The 17,874-nt window shown below is 50.4% G+C and overlaps 1 protein-coding gene across 7 annotated transcripts in view; it reads left to right on the top strand.

The window, feature by feature from the left end:
* LOC144100779 (uncharacterized) overlaps nt 1-17,874 on the top strand; it is a 320,982-nt gene that overhangs the window by 64,576 nt on the left and 238,532 nt on the right. For all 7 annotated transcript variants that reach the window (XM_077633622.1, XM_077633626.1, XM_077633623.1 and 4 more), the window contains 3 exons: nt 1,367-1,462; nt 10,984-11,079; nt 11,897-11,992. In XM_077633622.1, coding sequence (XP_077489748.1) covers nt 1,367-1,462; nt 10,984-11,079; nt 11,897-11,992 — 288 coding nt within the window. The remainder of the gene's footprint in view (nt 1-1,366; nt 1,463-10,983; nt 11,080-11,896; nt 11,993-17,874) is intronic.

Raw genomic sequence — 17,874 nt, 5'->3', positions numbered from 1 at the left:
GTGTTTTGCAGGTAACAGTCTTTCTTCTTTCGATTCCATTAATCCTTCCATTAAATCTTTTTATTTCACTAACCACCAAATTTTATTCGTATAACTTGAGCGCTATGGTTTTCGGAACAATTTTCTTCAGCTTATAAAAACGTATTTAGAACACCGCCGACAACTAGTTATAGTCAACAATCCTTCATCACGCTTAAAATCCATTCATTGTGGCGCCCAGAAGGCAGTATTCTTGAGCCCACTATGTTTAACATCAACATTAACGACATCGTGAACATTGACAACAGTGTTAAATGTGTCATGAATACAGGTGACTTCACGTAATTTTCACAGCTGAAACAGTACGCGAATTGGCATTAAAAGCAAATGACACATTGCGCAAATTGGTAGATGGAGTAGATGATCTTCGCTCAAGATTAACGCAACAAAAACTAAAGCAGTACTTTTCTGACCAAAGAACGAGCCGTTAGAATTGTACCTAATCTTTCGACTTGTTCACAATTTATTGAAATAGCTTCTTCAGTAAAATGCCTAGGCGTGATAATGCAGAGTAATTTGTCATGGGACCTACATATCGATAACCTTGTTAAAAACTTGTCAGAATTACAGCCACGTTATGCAAAGTTCGCTTCTTAATACCACTTAGTGTTAGGCTTTTAATTTATAATTCACTGTTTCTATGAAACCTTTTCTACTGTCACCTGTTGTGGGGCACGAAAACATCGTAAAACACTAATAGGTTACAGGAAAAAAAATATTTCGTCATATTGCTACCTCTTTCCACATCACTGAAAATAACACCAGTCAGTGACCTCTAGAACCTATTGTTAAAGGAATGCTATGAATAAAAACGAAAAAACCATGAATTTATTTTATTACCTAGCTAACCTACACCCCAAAATTAATCATTACTCAGCGCGTAACTTTCACATCGAGTACGCCCCATCCTTTCTCAACAACTATACGAATGCTCGGCTATATTCTTCCAAACTTGCTTAATTTGCACTGGGAGTCTTGAGCACCTGATTATGCAGTTTAGCGTCCTAAGCACGCCCTCCAAAAATGATTGTACTTTTTATACTTATTTAGTTTTTTGTTTCCTGTGTTCATGCAATTTTTCTTGTTTTGTTCACCTTATGAATTTGTTGCCATCCTGACCTGTTATGACTTACGAGGGGATCTGTAGCTATGCACAACATAACTTTTTGTTGTTGATGGCATTCCGTCCGTGCACTGTTCCTGCCACTTTATCGGTACGTAGGTATGTATTCATTTGTCAAGCCAGTTATAGGTTTTCTGGGTGCACTCTTGGCATCCTCGATGTTGAAAAAGAGCTATTTGCATTTTCCTTTTTTTTTTTTTGCAGACAAAAACCGGACACATTGCAATAAACACGAGACAGAAGAGTGCGAGGCAATGGGAAAAGAATGTGACTTCACCGCCGGCGCCGCGCTGTGCACTGGTGAGACTTTTCCGTGCGATCACTTCCCCCTTTGTGGTCAGGCGTTACTCGGCCATGGCTTGTTTAACGGAGGATGTGCGCCGCACGAGTGGTGGCCAACAGTTTGGAAACCCTTCATCTCCAGGACTGGCTGAAGCGACAAGCCGGCGTTGCCGCTTGGCGAGAAGCAATAGCCAAGAGCGAACGCGGCGTCACTTCGGCCAGTCATCACGGGCGGGAAATTCAAACATTGAACGGAATCATTTTCAGAATATTATCCTGCCGAGGACTCTTTCTTTCGGTCTCCGCCTTTGTCGGCGACCGAACGTATCGCCGTCATACGACCATTTTCTCACCAATGACCCAGGCAGTCACTTTTGACTCGTTGCTCAAATGCAATTACGTGAACACATTGTGGTCACCGACAACGGGCGTGTCGCCAGCACGTCACCATCAACTACCTCTTTGACGAAGATAATCGGGACTGGTGTTGTCTGGAGAGAACTCAGTGCAGTCCAGATCAGCTTAAAATATGAGGACTCAATTGAAGTGACCTCTCGGTCCACTTCAGGGGCGGTATTCTCCCGGTGTCACCTTTTGCGACATGTCCACTTCGGTCTGCGCTGACTGGCCCGAGCCGTAGCAGCCGCGGTGACGGCCGCGTGACGTCAGCGGATCCGTCTTCCTGCTACGTCATCGTGACGTCGCATCCATTTGCTACGCTTTGCCGAACAACAGAATGCGCTGAAGTGGTTCGCGCTAGCGACGAACAAGGAATTTGATGCTGGACGCCAGGGATCCCAGCCTAATTTTTGAGCCCCCGAGAAGAGTGCCGTGTCCGCGGACATCCCGACCCGTTTTTCCTGCCCGACAAAGCTTTTCGGCGGCATTGCCGGCAACTGAAGAGCACAGTGCTGTGTGGTACTACTGTGAGCTGAGCCACGCTCGCCATGCGAACTTACTTTGCACCGTTGTAAACAGACGACGAAGCATACGCTGCCTGCCCACCGCGACAAGATGGCCTTGGCAGCGTTCGCGCTGGCGATTACATCACCTTTCAAGGCGCTTTATTGCCCGTCAGCGCCACGAAACATGGTCCACACTAGTCAAGAAGGAATTAAAGCAATATGACGGCTTTTACAAACGTACAACTGAAGATTAAACACCTCCGTGTTCTTGCTCCGTGGCCGGAAACAGCACTGGACGAGGCCATAAGACATGCTGACGCTACAAGGTAGTTCCCGCACGCGCTAAGCAGGCACAAAACGTACATGGCAACGTTCTCACACGCATTGTTGAAGATTAACGACCTTTGAATGGTCGATAACATGTTTCAGACACCGACACGGCCGGCGCCATTTTTATCGCGGCTTATACACCGCAGTAGCATTGGTAAAACGATTAAAAATATAAATAAGTGGCATCATTCTTGCGCTGTAAATACTCGTTGACTGTATTACGTACATTACGTTACTTGAAATAATAAACACATCTAAAATGTTAAACACCTACGATTCAAAGATACGAAACTAACGCTACTAGTGAATCAGCAGTGGAGTCTGGCACTCTTTTAGTGATTGAAAGCAGCACTGACGAAAGTGGCGGCGGCGTTTGGAGTTTCTTCGAGCAACTGTACGCACTTTTTAAGCCGCACCATCGTCTATATAATACGTCATATAAAACCCCATTCCGCGTTCGATTCCCGCTGCTAAAATACGCTACGTTACCACCAAGAACGCCTTCTTGTGCAGGAAGAACGCTTCCCACCAAAACAGGGCAGAGAAATGGATCGCAACGATTGCGCCGCCTCCTGGAGTCATATTACGAGACAGAACGTGACGACAGTGGCCGTGCAAGGCGAAGCTATGGCCTTAACACGGTGCCTTCAAGCAAAATTAACATTATTCTAACACGATACCGCTAAGGCTTCGTGTCGCTTAAGAGCCGGCGTCGGCGTCGTTATCCGGGACAGAAAAAATTGGCGGTGGTTTAGCTTTGGCTTAACCTGGAGTGACGCGATAGCTACAGCTGGCCGAGTGGAACCTGGTCACGTGACCAACCACGTGATCAACCACCGCGCCGAGCCGCCGGCAGCTGCTCCGCACCACTTGACCAACCACGTGACAGCGTGGCGGCGCAGCCACGCTCAAGGCTCGAAATGCTACCGTAATGTAGCTCTCGCCACAAAATGGACAAAAGACAACAGAGAAGCTACCTAGGTCACACAACCTAGGTGGCCCAGCAGTAGGTGGTCCATCCAGGTCACCTGACTTTGTGACGTCCTCGCAACCTGGCCATCCGATTATGAATAAACTCCCCAACGTTGCAAGTGGCAGTTACACTAATCATTCGTCTGGAGAGGCGGCTTGAGAAGAGCAACCGCTGGGAGCACCTGCCATCGCAGGGCAGTGGCGCATGGCTTAACCGCTGCGCGAAGAGTGGTACGAGGACTCCGAGGGATCTATGATTGCAAAGCAGAGAATGGCCAATTCCGCACATGTGGGCATTAACAATATCGCGTCTTACCCTTCAAGCGGAGCTCAAGTGTCCCCTCCAGTTTGTAAATTAGCATTTTGGATTTTTTTTAGGCGGTCATGTTGCACTGAAGAGCATAAAACGTGATGTTGAAGACGCCGACCACAACAAAAAAAAGAACACACAAAAGAAGTTTCGGCTCCCATACGGGAGCCTTGCTCACATTAAAAAGCGAGATGCGGGTGCGCGAGCTTATGTATGCTTGAAAAGGGGGCGCAGGGAGCGTGCGTAAGCTGTTGTCAAATTGCCGCTGCAGTTTCGGTTCAAGGTGTGACAGGTCGTTTGTATAATTAAAGATTCCAGGTGAAGGCGAGGGAATTTCCTCTTTTCTGCCGCAAGAACTTGTACCTTGTCCAGTCGATAATGTGCTGTTTCGATATGAAGTATTCGGCGATAGCGTTGGAATCCACTTTTCTGTTTTTAACGTCGTTTTTGTGATCTTTTAGGCGCCTTTCAAATTTACCAGTTTCGACAATGTAGACGCAGTCGCAGTCGGAGCCGGGAATCCTGTAAACCACGCCGGGATATTTTTTCTTTCGGAAGAACGACCTTTATGTCGACCAAAGCATGTCGCAGTTTTCTGGTCGGGACGTGGGCAATGTCAACATTGAAGGCGCGCAGAACGCGTGCCAACACCTCGCTGATTTCAGGGGTGTAGGAAACAGCGGCACGTTTCAGGGGGGAAGACAGCAGTTTCACGTTCTGGTCGACGCAGCTGTTTTTCGACGGATGCCACGAAAGATGTTATGTAGTCATTGCGTGAAAGTTCTTGCCGCACCACATCAAAGTCGTTTGCCCTGTCTTCGGGAGAACTGCAAATGCGTTGGCTCCTTTTTAATAAGGTGGCAGCAACCGATCTCTTATGTGAAGCTGGGTGGGCGGATCTAAAGTTGAGATGACGTCCCGTGTGGGTGGGTTTCCTAAAAACGCTGAATGATAGTTTGCCACTATCGCGTTTTACCAAGACGTCCAGAAAGGGCAATGCACCGTTCGTCCAACTCTTAATTTCTTTACACTGAAGAGCGTAGCCTGTGAGCAGTTGCTACAAGAATTCTTTGCATATTTATTGGCGCCGCCAGTGTTCTCGTGCAGATGGCTCGTTTTTACAAGCTCTTTCTTTTGACTGATTAAGTGACGAGGTAACCGAATGGGGAAAAAGGATGACTCAGTTATGGGTCCACTCTTGCTCCAGTGGCATTTTGGCTGTATCGACTGATGCAGAACAAAAAGACTGTAAGCACAGCGCGGGACCTTCGTGAACACTCATCATCATCATCATCACGCACTTCTTCGGAGAAGTGGCCGCCATACATGCGAATAAAGCTCGCTCCGTCCTCAGTCTCACGGGGGCCGCTCTCGGAATACCTGTCCGCCGCAACACTGCAGCTACGTTCCGCTCGCCACCTGGTCGGACCATGCCCCGCGATAGTAACCGTCGACCGACATCGCAGTGCCGCTGGACTTGCCGGTGCCTTATTCGTGTTCATCCCTCCGCCGGCAGTAATCACACACCGCACCCGATGCTCCGCGGTCGCCTGGACACCCAACATGGACATTCACCGCACTTCAGCGCGAGCCTCCTACATTTTCCGTTGAGGGACCAGTACAACCAAGTGAGTGCCTATAATCGTTGGGACTCAGCTATGAAGCTTCCCAACGTCTCGTTCTATTTTACCGCCGTAGCAAAGGCGTGGTTCGTCAACCACAAGGATGGCATCCACCCATTTTTCCTCGCAGCTTCGGCCAATTTTTGGAACCGTTGGTGCAAGCCCGGCCATCCACAAAAAAGTTAGATGTCCAGCTGCCGGGCGAATCGTACGCGTCCTACACAGAAGATGTACTCGGCCTGTGTCGACGAGTCAACAGCACCGTGCTTGAGTACGATCGGTTCGGTCATGTTCTTAAAGCCATCGGATCATTTGCTGGCAAGAATCCTACCACAGTTCAAGATATCCGTAACACTTGTCACCGTCTTCAATAGCTCCGATTGCAAGACACCTGGGATCGCCGCCTTTCAGCCGATGAGGACTTGCGCTCTCTCATTCGCTGCACCATCCGAGAGAAACTGCACGGCTACAACCTTACCGCCAGTAGAATCCCATCCGTACCGGCCTCCGTCCTCACCTTTGCGTAATCTCGTCAAGAACGAGCTCGCTTCAATCACTCGCCCCGCGGCACAACCGTCTGTACCCGGTTGTGTGCCCACCTATTCCCAGATTACTGCGTATCCTGCTACTGCCGTCTATCCTTCACATCCGCCACCCCTCCACAAGAGCTCTTTATTTCAGCGACAAACCACGCATCGAGCGGTTTGGCGCACGCCTCCGCATCGTCCTATCTGCTACTACTGTGCAATTCGTGGACGTATGGCCCGCGTTTGTCGTCGGCGTCAGCGCGACGAGCGTGAATGGTTTGGTAACTTCCGCTAAGACGAAAGGTACAAATCGTATGATTGCCACCCGACGTTTGCTGCCAGTGCTCCTCGTTACGACGACACGTAGTCGTCTTATGCCTACTGCCCGACGTTTGCCCTCAAAGTCGAGTTTCTAAATATTACCTAGAGGGAAAGCTGGCGCCACCGTCTATGCGAGTTTTTTAAAAGGCACTTCATCCAACATGGGAATATCGGGAACACAGCTTGGGGGTACTTGGCTTGGCCCTAAAACATGACTACGACTGCAGATATCCAAATTTTCGCAAAATATACATTTCAAGGAAGTGTTGTTTCACAATTAATTTGTCCTGCAGTAAGATATGCTTACTGTGCATTGAAATAAATGAGAAGGAAAAAACATGGGCGTAAACGATCACCGAATTTCCTCGTGCCGAGAGAGGGCTTTGTTTTTCATGCCACCAAATGTGACTAACCGTGGCAAATAATTATTCTACGTTTAACAGACACACTTTTCAGAGCGAATATTCTTTCAGAAAATTGTTAGCGCTTAAAATACTACACTTTAGAAGATTCCGCTTCCGCAGTGTGAGAAACGGAAGCGTTTCATTGGTGTAGCCTGCTATTGCGGGACGCGCCCTGTGTCCGTGCACAGGCTATGTTCGTGCCGTGAGAAACTAGTTTGCGTCCACGAAGTTCCGGCTGTCGGCATGCCCGGCTTGTCCTTTGCTGGCATGGCTCTCGGCATGCATATTTTGCCAAGAAAATTATCAATTAGGAAGCGGCGCCTCTCCTAAAACAAGCAAGTGATGGCCGCGTTCATGCTGACAAGTCCAACATGCATGTATTTGCGTGAATTAAGGCATGAAGTGAAGTCGTACCTGCATGCAATGCGGGCCACTGCCAGTCTTTGAAATGAATCAAACGCAATTCTCGGCGAATACGGTTATCATAAGCTGCGCTTGTCGAAGTAGTCTGCGCTTTTAAACGATAAGCGTCTCCGATACTCTTACGAGAAATGTGCAGAGCGGTCACGGCAGCAGACTGCCGAGTTCTCAGCTCACCAAAAACCTTGTTTTCTTCGTTCACACTTCAGTGCACAGGTAGCACAGGTTCTCATTGAGCAAAGCCGAGCTTGCGGCGTAAATGGCTCCCAGCGAGGGGGCAAACGTACTTTAGGCCTAGCAGGCACCAGACACTGTGTTCAGCTCACTTCGCGCCAAGCGCTTTCGGATGCTTCGGATCTCAAATGAACTGGTTGCGTAGCTGCACTACACAACCACAAAGCACACAAAACATGAGTAAAAACTGCTGTGGTGAAAACGAAACTGAACAAAAAAAAACAATGTGTAGCACAGTCATCAAGCCACTAAGTGTGAATCCGGAGCGCTGTCTTCCCGGCGTGCCTCAAGCGTCCACGGCGGATGAAGTTAAGGGCCGCCAGCTTTCGCTCTAGTGTGCAGCAAGAAACTCCACATGACCCCCGATGACCATACTCGCTCCTCCTCCACGTCCACCCCTCCTGGCTGCTCGTCGAACGTCCGGTCGTCGCTCCGCCCTTCCCATCACCCTTGCGCCACTCTTCATCGCCTCTTTGTCCAGCCTGGCACATCCCTCGTCGCCACAAGGAAAACTAAATTGTGCTGTTTCCAGAGGTAAAGCTGAACCCCCCCCCCCTTCAATTCCTCCTCCGTCGAGCATGTTAGCCGTTGACACTGAAGGCAGTATTGCAGAAGCTTGGATTGATACCGTTGCCGCTGTTTCCCTCGTCAGTTGTGTTCCCATCTTTGAAAAGTGCGGACTCCTCCTGGATGAAGAATCAATGCACCCTTCTGGACTGTGTACAGCAGGCGTCACTGTCAATCGTGCACCGGATTGAGTTCGCTGTGTACTTACCTCCTCCTCTGCTCATCCTCGGATCGGATTTCTTCCGCTCCGCGCACGCTGTAATCACGTGCTGCCCCCCTGCTCTGCAAGATGCTGAATCCGACCTTTCTGACACTCTTGGAGTGCCCGGTCAGCAGGGTGAGGTTCGGAACGACATGGGCAACAGTACCATTGCTGGCTGATGCGAGTAATGTAATGTCGTGCCCTGGGATCCACTGAAAACGCACTTCTTGCACATGAAGGGGCACGAAGTATATTAGGTATCGGCACAAGAGACTAGTTCCCGAGCTTCAAGCGCTGCCAAGACTGGGAGACAGTACGAGAGAGTGATTACCTGCGTAATATTGCGGGGAACTTTTGGAAGGGCCAGACCAACAGCGAGAAATTCAGCAGCGAAACTTGGTGCATAATCAGGGACCCGGAGAGAATAATACCAATCTAGTGCGTGGCAATATACACCTACGGCTGCTTTTTCGCCTTGTTGAGAGGCACCTGTGAAAATAACTGCGTGGTTCGGATACTGGAACAGATATTCCTCCAGGAGACCATTTAGCACATTGGCAGATAAGTGCTTTGTATATAGCTGCAGCGCATGGTCGAAGCAAACAGCTACTGCGCATCATGTACGTACATGTAGGAGCCTACACGTACGCTTAACGACGGCACACAACACACCGGAGGCAACAAGCAGCGCAACCCGGAGGTTGCCACAAAGCCGATTTGGGCGTTTGTTTTTCTTTCTCTCACGTTGCTCTGGCCGCTTCCGGTGGCCAGAACGCTTTTTTTCCCTGGGCGGATTTGGGCACATGTTTGTGCTGGCAGCACGGCGGAAAAGTGCAGCGGCAGTGGGGACTGCCCGCGGTAATTTCTGTGTGGAGAAGAGAGTGTTCTATGCCAGGTTTCGCTCAGCCTCTTGGGCAATGCTGGCGCTCGTTTCGGCTGGTCCGCGTGGCACAGCGCCTACAGTCGTGCCTATGGCGACAGTTATCGCCTTATATCTATTTATTTTTTAGATCGTACCTCACCATATTGCGCTTTTTTCGTTTCGATCCAAACTAATATTTCGGCTCTTAATTCCGTGCGCTTGGCTGTATTGTGCCCGGAGCCACGGCTCCGACACGCGCATGCGCGCAGACCGTGTGAAGCAGTGCCAATGCAGATATGCTTGCAGCAATGCCGAAAACTATGGAAACAAGTTTCCCAGCACGAGTCGCCATGGGTGCACGCAGTGCGCGAGGCCGACGCTCAAGGCCGGATCGCAGCGCGTTTCATTCGACTGCTGGTTCTCTACGACGCTGTAGCACAATAGTGCGATATGCAGGTAACGTTGTGCTAATGAAACTCTCACTTCCACTGGACGAAAGCTCAGTCAGCGCCGAGATTACGTGTACATTCCCCTGGGGTGACCGACGACAGCTGAGCGACGCTTATCGTGATTCCTCTTCCGCTCAGCAAACCATTCACGACCTCAGCAGAACCGCAAAGGACGTCTGCGGCCACACTTGCTGCGCAACAAACAGGACATAATCTAAGAGCACGATGTATCGTTTGACGAGCAATGCGCGTGCAGATCTTCACTCAAATCTCAAATGTGGCGAATTGACTGCGACTGCTGGCTGCATGCTTTTCAGGATGTCATGGATCCTGCATGTACGCTTTACGACGGCAGAGGCAACACGCAGCGCAACCACGTTTTTTCTGCCGTATGTGGCCGCCTCAGTAATTCTAAAAACAGCGCAACCAAGACAAGGACGACGGAAGGAACGACAACACAAGGACGACGGAAGGAACGACAACACACAGCGCTCGTGTTGTCGCTCCTTCCGTCGTCCTTGTCTTGGTTGCGGTTTCTAGAATGAGTACATGCCAACTCGCCCAGGCTTCTACTTTGGCGCCTCAATAACATCTTGTCGTTTTTTGCGCGCCCAAGAAGCTTACCTGTGCCGTCCACCTGTGCCGTGAGACGTTGGTGCATGTCGTGCCCCATCTCGGCGCCTTGCGGGTTAGCTGATTCGGGGCACCGCGAGCCCATGTGATCACGGTGCAACATGCTATGAGAAGCGAACGGCAGCCAACTGGCTGCCAGAGCTTAGTAAATTGAAGTGGCCCAACAGAAAAGAGGTGCCACTACTACCGCGATAAAAACGACGTCACGCGACAGCATACGGCTATAGATTTAAAAGTACATAATTATTCGTCTCTCCTATTTTCTACTTTCCTTCTTCTGTGTACAAACGTTAGAGCAAGATAAGAGACATTCACAAGAATCGTGGACACGACACCGCGCTTCCTGTTAAGCGCGTCGTTCTGTCCACCGTTCTCGTGAGTGTCTCTTACTTTGCGCTAACGTTTGTACATAGAACTATGCACCGACTAGGCCAGCAACAAGTGTTACTTGAGTACTTTTATTGTCCCGTCGGTCATGCGTGCTTCATTCCACTCATAACTATTTAAAAGAGCGCAGCACGCAGGCATAGGTTACTTGTTGCTTACTGCAGTACACGATACTAGAGGCACCCGAATGCCCTACGCACTATGTGGGATCTTGAGCGCGAACCAATGTGGCGAGAGTGGAGAGGCGAGCCACACGGCCACCGGGAAACCCTAATGCTAACGCCTGCTTGGCAGCATGAATCGCACTGATCGTCTCCGATCTTTTTTTCACCGTCGCTATTTCTTCACAAAATCCGCCTAAGGTAACAAGAGTGGTCGTGTCGTCTCGTGACAGATCCAACGCGAAGAGACTGTAATCACAGAGAGAAGCAAGAGTGCAAGTCCCTTGGGAAAGAATGTGACTTTACCACCGGGGCGCCTTTGTGTGTTGGTAAGAAACTCTCCTCAGCATCTTAACGAACAGCTTCCATTTTTTTTCTTTTTGCTGATACAGCAGAGCCAATGTTGAAATGAAAGCCACCATTTTGCTTCGTAAGACAGATGTGGTTTTCTCGTTTGCATCTATGCATGGTTTTTGCCTGCCGCGGTGGCTCAGCGGCTTTGGCGTTTGACTACTGAACTTCATAAGGTCTCGGATTCGATCCCGACCGCGGTGCCCGTATTTCGATGGAGTCAGAGACAAAAACCCCCGAGCGCTGTGCGACGTCAGGGCCCGTCACAGACACTATAGCTGCTACTGAAATCCGGGCCTCTCCACTGCAGCGTCCCTCATAGCCTGTGTGCCTTTTCTGGGTTGAAACCCCACAATTCATAACGTTTACAATTTCTATTATTCTTTATGCACAGAATGCTGTTCCCGGTGGGTCCACAGAAATTATCGGCTACTGTCAACCCGAAACATGTTTATCCAGATAGGCTTGCGTTCTATCTATAGAAAACGGGTTCTTCACAGTCCAGCATACCTCTTCGAATGATGCAGAGTAGGCGTGACAACAGGCGCATTGAAAGCCGTGAAACGCCATGGGTACAGTAGAGCTATCCATGTATTTTTTGGAGAAGGCTGAAATGAATCGATGTCACTATGGGACAAAGGTGGCTCGTTGTGTCCACTTCGAAGGAGCACTGCTTCGAGAACACGTCCCACTTTAGTAATTGTCGTTCAACGCAGTCAGGAATGAATTTTTGGTTCCTGTCTTTGTTATCGAAACAGCAGTCTCGATCATATATGTATTTTCAACTTTCCACAGACAAAAAGCCCCATACCTGCGATGAACATGAAAGAAGCGCGTGCAGTCAACACGGAAAGGACTGCAACAAGGAAGCTGGCGCCGCTCGATGCGCTGGTAAGTAATTTTTAATTCTAATTTTTCTAACCACACTGGAAGCCCATTGACCCAGCCAGGAGGAGCATTAGAGCAAAAGGGTCGGAAGACACAAATGAGGACATAGAGCAACAGACGGAGGTTGCTTCTGCATGCATGGCCACACTAAGTTACGGCTTTGCCCCTGAGGCAGAGACCTCGGCTTTCGCCCGGTGGGGAGTTTCCCGTGCAGTCCGCGCCCACAGAGACATAGCAGCGTCAGTGATTTTGGAGGAGAGGGAGAAAACGGGCCACGAGCATTGCAAAGCGCCAGGAATTTCGGCGTGTCAACGATGGGCTTGGCAGGTCACCACGGCCCGCGAGGGCGCAAACGAAAAGACGCAAGGAGCGCGTGCAACAGTTCCTGGCATGCCGGTGACGCCTCGACGACGCGTTCATCGCTCGAGACCACGCGAAAAGTGAGCGCTATGCGTTGCAGTGTCACCACATGTGGCTGCCAGCAATCGTATGTATTCCGACGGACCTGCCCCGCTGCTGTCTACTAAGTGCCGACTAAATCGTCATAACCACAGCAGCACGTGCTGACTATGCATGTCCGAGGCGTGGTCATCCAACAGCCAAGTGGAAAGGGAAACCCTTGCCTGTAGGGGTTTTTTGGCGCGACAGCGTTGAAGCTCTCGTTCTGCGTAAAATCCAGCACCGTCGTCGTCGCCATTGTACGCAAAAAATTCTCCCGGGAAGCAACCTACGTGGACCACCTAGGTCAAGTCACCTTGTGGCGTCATCACAACCTGCCCACCGGACTGTGAAAGAACTGGCCACCGTGGCAGGTGGCAGTTAAATTAATAATTGGTCGTGAGAGTTTGCTCGCGAAGAACAACCTGGGTCCCACAAGTTCTTCAGGCGCCAGCACTTGCCATCACACGGCAGTGGCACATCGCTTAAACGATGCATCATGCGCCAAGAGTGGTATGAGGGTTTTCAGGGATCTAGGAATGTGATGTATAGAATGACTAATTCCGCGTGTATGGGCATTAAGCCCATTTACGTGATAGCGTTAATGGAGTTACGGCGAAGCTTACGTGTCAGCTTTATTTGTATTTGTTTTTGTTTATTTATTAGCAGGGTCCTGGGCTCGAGGTTATCTCCAGCCCCCAAGGGCCGTGGTTCATTTTCTGAGGATTTTATTTATTTCTAGAACCCTAAAACGGGTTTCAGAAAAGCCCACCCGGGTTTCTTTGTTTTCAAATCTTTTAAAATCGCGAAAAAATGCGGGGCTAGGTAGCCTTCCTGCTCCCCCTCTTTATGCTTGGGTGGTGTAGGTAAAAGCTCTCGCTGGCGCAAGGCGCGTCAGACTGCGTAGTTGGGCCCGGATTTCGTGGTATCACTGTTGTGCCGGCGGGCGCTCATGTCGATAAGAGCACTCTGCGAAGTGCGCATGCGTGAACTAAGTATTAAAAGCACAGTACCGCTTGCTTGCGGCTATTTCTTCCCGAGCCTCAACCCACAAGCATGGGTTAATAAACGTCGTTCACCCGGAACTTGTCTGATCCTTTTCGGCACGCCTTGGCGCAAAACCTAACCCGTGGCGACGAAGACAGGATTTTGAAGAGTTACGCAGCGTCAAGGAAGGCAAGTGTTCTCGGCATTCAGCCTCTGTTCAGTATCGACGATTGAAGAGTGCTTTTTTTTTCTTCGCTGACTGATATCATGAACGAAGAATCCAGTGCAGGTTCGACGCAGTTTGCTGCTCAACTGGGCCAGATGGAACCATTCGACGTTTCCACGAATGACTGGGCATCGTACGAAGACATGCTGACGTCGTTTCTAATCGTCAACCGTACGTGTTCCCGAAGGGGACAGAGTACACGCATTCCTGAGCATCATAGCCCCCAGTACCTACACTCTTTTCAAATCGCTGGTTGCCCCGGAGTTGCCTTCAGCCAAGAGCTTCGAGGTACTAAAGAAGTCCCTGGGGGACCATCTGTCGCCGAAACCGTCGGTCATTGGCGAGCGAGCAAAGTTCCACAGGAGGCAGCAAGTCGAAGACTAGTCCATTTCTGATTACGTTGCCGAGCTACGGAAGCTAGCACGAACCTGTGATTTTGGAAGCGCGTTAGACGAGTCTCTCCGGGATCGCTTCGTGTGCGGCTTGTTAAGAGAGTATATACAGCGAGTGCTGTTCACTGAGGATAGCAAACTAGCGTTTCAGAGAGCGGTAGAGCGCGCTGTGGCTATGGAGGCGGCAACAAAAAGCACCGCGGAAGCCCGAACAGGTGTGCCTGCAGCCAACCCCATGCATAAGGTACAAGCTACCTCGAGTGTCCAGTCGCAGGCATGTTATCGCTGCGGGTCGCCGAAACATTCCGGCCAAGCGTGTCCCCACGTAAATGACAAATGCTATAAGTGCAACAAAAGGGTGCACCTGCAACGAGTTTGCCGTAGCGCCTCCGGTACGTCGCTTGGGAAACGCCCCATCAAGGACACGGTAAAAACGTTATCGGTGGTATCCCACTCGGAAGTGGTAGCCGTAAAGGGCGTATTTGCTCCCAGTATTGAGCCTATCATGGTACCGATGAAAGTAAGTGATGCGCAGTCCCTATGGAGCTAGATACAGGTGCCGCCGTCAGTCATGCCTTTCAAACAATACCGCGAATTTTTTTTCATCAGCCAGGCTCAACCCGACAGAAGTCAAGCTCCGCACCTATACAGGAGCCTTGGTGATCCCAAAAGGCGTCCTACAAGTCAAGGTGCAGCACGGTGGCAACACGGCGAGCCTTCCTCTATACGTCGTTGACAAGGAGGGGCCGCCATTGCTGGGCCGGGAATGGCTTCAGGCAATTAGGCTGGAATGGAGCAAAATCTGGAACGTCCACCATCTGCCAAGGTCAGAGCTGCCTTTTTCTTGTTTAGAGGAAAGGCTGCACGCTTCAATCGCAAAGTACGACTCTCTATTTAAATATGAGTTAGGCATGATTACAGAAGAAAGGGCCGAGCTGTACTTCAAGCCTAATCAGGCACCGAAGTTCCTCAAAGCAAGAAACGTGCCGTTGCAAGAAACGGGCGTTGTCAACTATTACAGCAAGTTCGCGCCCCAGTTAGCAACAATAGCTCAACCATTTTTCAGACTTCTGAAAAAAAAAAAAGGTAGTGTGGCACTGGGACGAGCATGGTAGAGAAACCTTCACCCAAGTGAAAACGCTAAGGGTACAACCACCTACGCTCGCACACTATGACCCTGAAAAAGAACTTAGGCTGTCATGCGACGCGTAGCAGTATCGTGTAGGAGCGGTCCTATTTCATGTCTACGATGACGGAAGGGCACGGCCCATTGCTTACGCTTCAAGAAAGCCATCTGAAGCGGAAAAGAAATAGCCAACTGGAGAAAGAAGCGTTAACCATCATTTTCGGCGTAAAGAAGTTCCACTTCTATCTTTATGGGCGCTCATTCACCTTGGTCACAGACCATAGGCCTCTTCAAACAATATTCGGCCCGACAACAGGGACTCCCACCATCGCGGCTGCTCGTTTGCAACGCGGGGCCGTTACGTTGGCTGCCTACGCGTACAGTCTTATCTTCAAGAAATCGAGCGAGAACGCGGAAGCCGATTTCTGGTCGCGTCTGCCGCTGCCAGATCTTGAAGTGGAAACCAAAGAAACAGAAGAAACATTTTATTCGTAGCGATTGGACTCGTTGTCTGTTTCTAGTCGAGATATCGCGGCTGCCACAAGTAAAGACCGAATTCTTTGTCAAGTGAAGGAATTCACAAATGTGGGATGGCCCACGTCGATCACGGATGAGCAGTTGAAGCCTTTTTTTCGCAGGTGCAACCAACTGACGGTGCATCAGGGATGCGTCATGCTGGGCGCAAGAGTAGTCGTTCCTGCAAAGCTGCAAGGGTTCGTTCTGGACGAACTCCATGACGGCCATCCCGGCATCGTGCGCAGCAAAGAACTAGCACGCAGCTACGTGTGGTGGCCAACTCTTGAGGCGGACCTCGAACTTCGTATCAGAAGCTGCGCTAGTTGTCAAGAGCAACGTAACGCTCCAATCAACGCACCTCTTCACCCGTGGTCATGGCCGACTTCACCGTGGCAGCGTGTTCACGTAGACTTTGCGGGACCTGTTCAGAATACCATGTTTTTAGTGGAGGTCGACGCACATTCTAAATGGCCAGAGGTTTTCGAAATGAGATCGACAACTACAGAAAGCACCATTCGTTGTTTGACCGACCTCTTCGCACGTTTTGGTTTCCCTGAAACAATTGTTTCCGATAATGGACCTCAGTTAGTTTCGCAGGAGTTCAAGCACTTCGTGAAGGCAATGGGAGCGCGGCACGTCCTCAGGGCTCCCTACCACCCCAGCTCCAATGGGTTGGCAGAGCGTTTCATCGAGACCTTTAAGAATGCGCTGCGCAAAGACGGCACATTAGGAACACTGCGGGTAAAGCTGCATAAATTTTTGCTGTCGTATCGCAACACGCCACATGCGACGACTCGTGAATCCCCAGCGGCATTGCTCCTAGGACGACGCTTACGCTGTCGGCTAGATGCCGTAAAGCCTTCCGTGGAAGAAAGAGTAGCACACAGACAGTGCACTCGGGCACTAAGTCGTCTGTGTCGCGAACGTCACTTCTTGGTAGGCGACAGCGTGTTAGCACGTAATTATTCTGGAAAACCAAAGTGGGCGCCCGCTGTGATTGTGGCTCAAACAGAACCTGTCTCTTTCCAAGTACGTGCAACCACCCCGAAGTGCGCGCCACCTGGCGTCGGCACCGGGATCAGCTGCTACAGAGGCCTCCAAAAGACGTTACCCCTAGGCATGGAACAGCTGGTGAAGTTACGACCAGCGAGTTTCTTGTCTTATCCTGAGACTGCCGGCGCACCAGTTCCTTCCAAGTCCACAACCGTCCAGGGTAACTCCGGTTGTGCGACAGGCAGCTCCAGCACCCGCCGAGGCAAGACGCTACCCCATGCGAAATTGTCGCCCACCAGATAGAGTCCAAGCTGGACTCTGATTGACTGCGTGCTTCATTACAAAGGGGAGGTGGTGTTGTGTCGGCTGTAGCTCATGTCGATAAGAGCACTCTGCGAAGTGCGCATGCGTCAACTATTAAAAGCAGAGTGCCGCTCGCTAGCGGCTCTTTCTTGCCCGAGCCTCAACCCACAAGCATGGGTTAATAAACGTCGTTCACCCGGAACTTGTGTGATCCTTTTCGGCACGCCTTGGCGTAAAACGTAACAATCACCTCTGTGCAGTCATCTTGCACGGTCGCGAATTACCGCACCATTTCGACACCTGTACATTCGTTTTGTAAATGCTCGCATAAAAGTCTTCAGTCTCCGTTGCAGGGTCTCAGCGTCCTTATCATTAAAGCCAGCGCACCGAGGTCCCGACAAGCCTCGCCGGGCAGAATGCACTCTTTCCATTTGGTGCTTACAACTGGTATTTCTACGCACTTCAGCAAGTTGCCCAACAGCATCACTGATACTTTATCAGTGACGAACATACCAGGGGCGAAATAGGTTTGCCCGTTACTATGGATCGCGGGATATTGTTAACTGGTGGCGATAGCGCCGTGGAAACTGACGATCGGACTACCGTAGCACTATGACGAACTCTTTTAATGCGTAAGGATTACTTGCCTCATGCGTGGCGTCGCGCAAGCTGCAGCCGGTGGGAGGAAGCTCGGAGGAGTGTCGCACCAGCTGCGGGAGAAGATGCTCCGCAAGAGAAACATGGGTCGCGCAATCTCTACGGGTGGCTGTGATGGTAGCAGCCACCTGTCAGTGCAGTGGCGCATCGCTTAACCGCTGTGCCACTGCGCTGGTAGTTGGATGAGGACTCGTCGCCACCTACGAAGTTCAAGTAGAAAATAACCAATTCAGCATATGTGGGCAAT

This window comes from Amblyomma americanum, chromosome 8 (genome assembly GCF_052857255.1).
Source record: "Amblyomma americanum isolate KBUSLIRL-KWMA chromosome 8, ASM5285725v1, whole genome shotgun sequence".
NCBI classification, from domain to species: Eukaryota; Metazoa; Arthropoda; class Arachnida; order Ixodida; family Ixodidae; genus Amblyomma; species Amblyomma americanum.
This window is presented reverse-complemented; position numbering and strand designations above follow the sequence as displayed.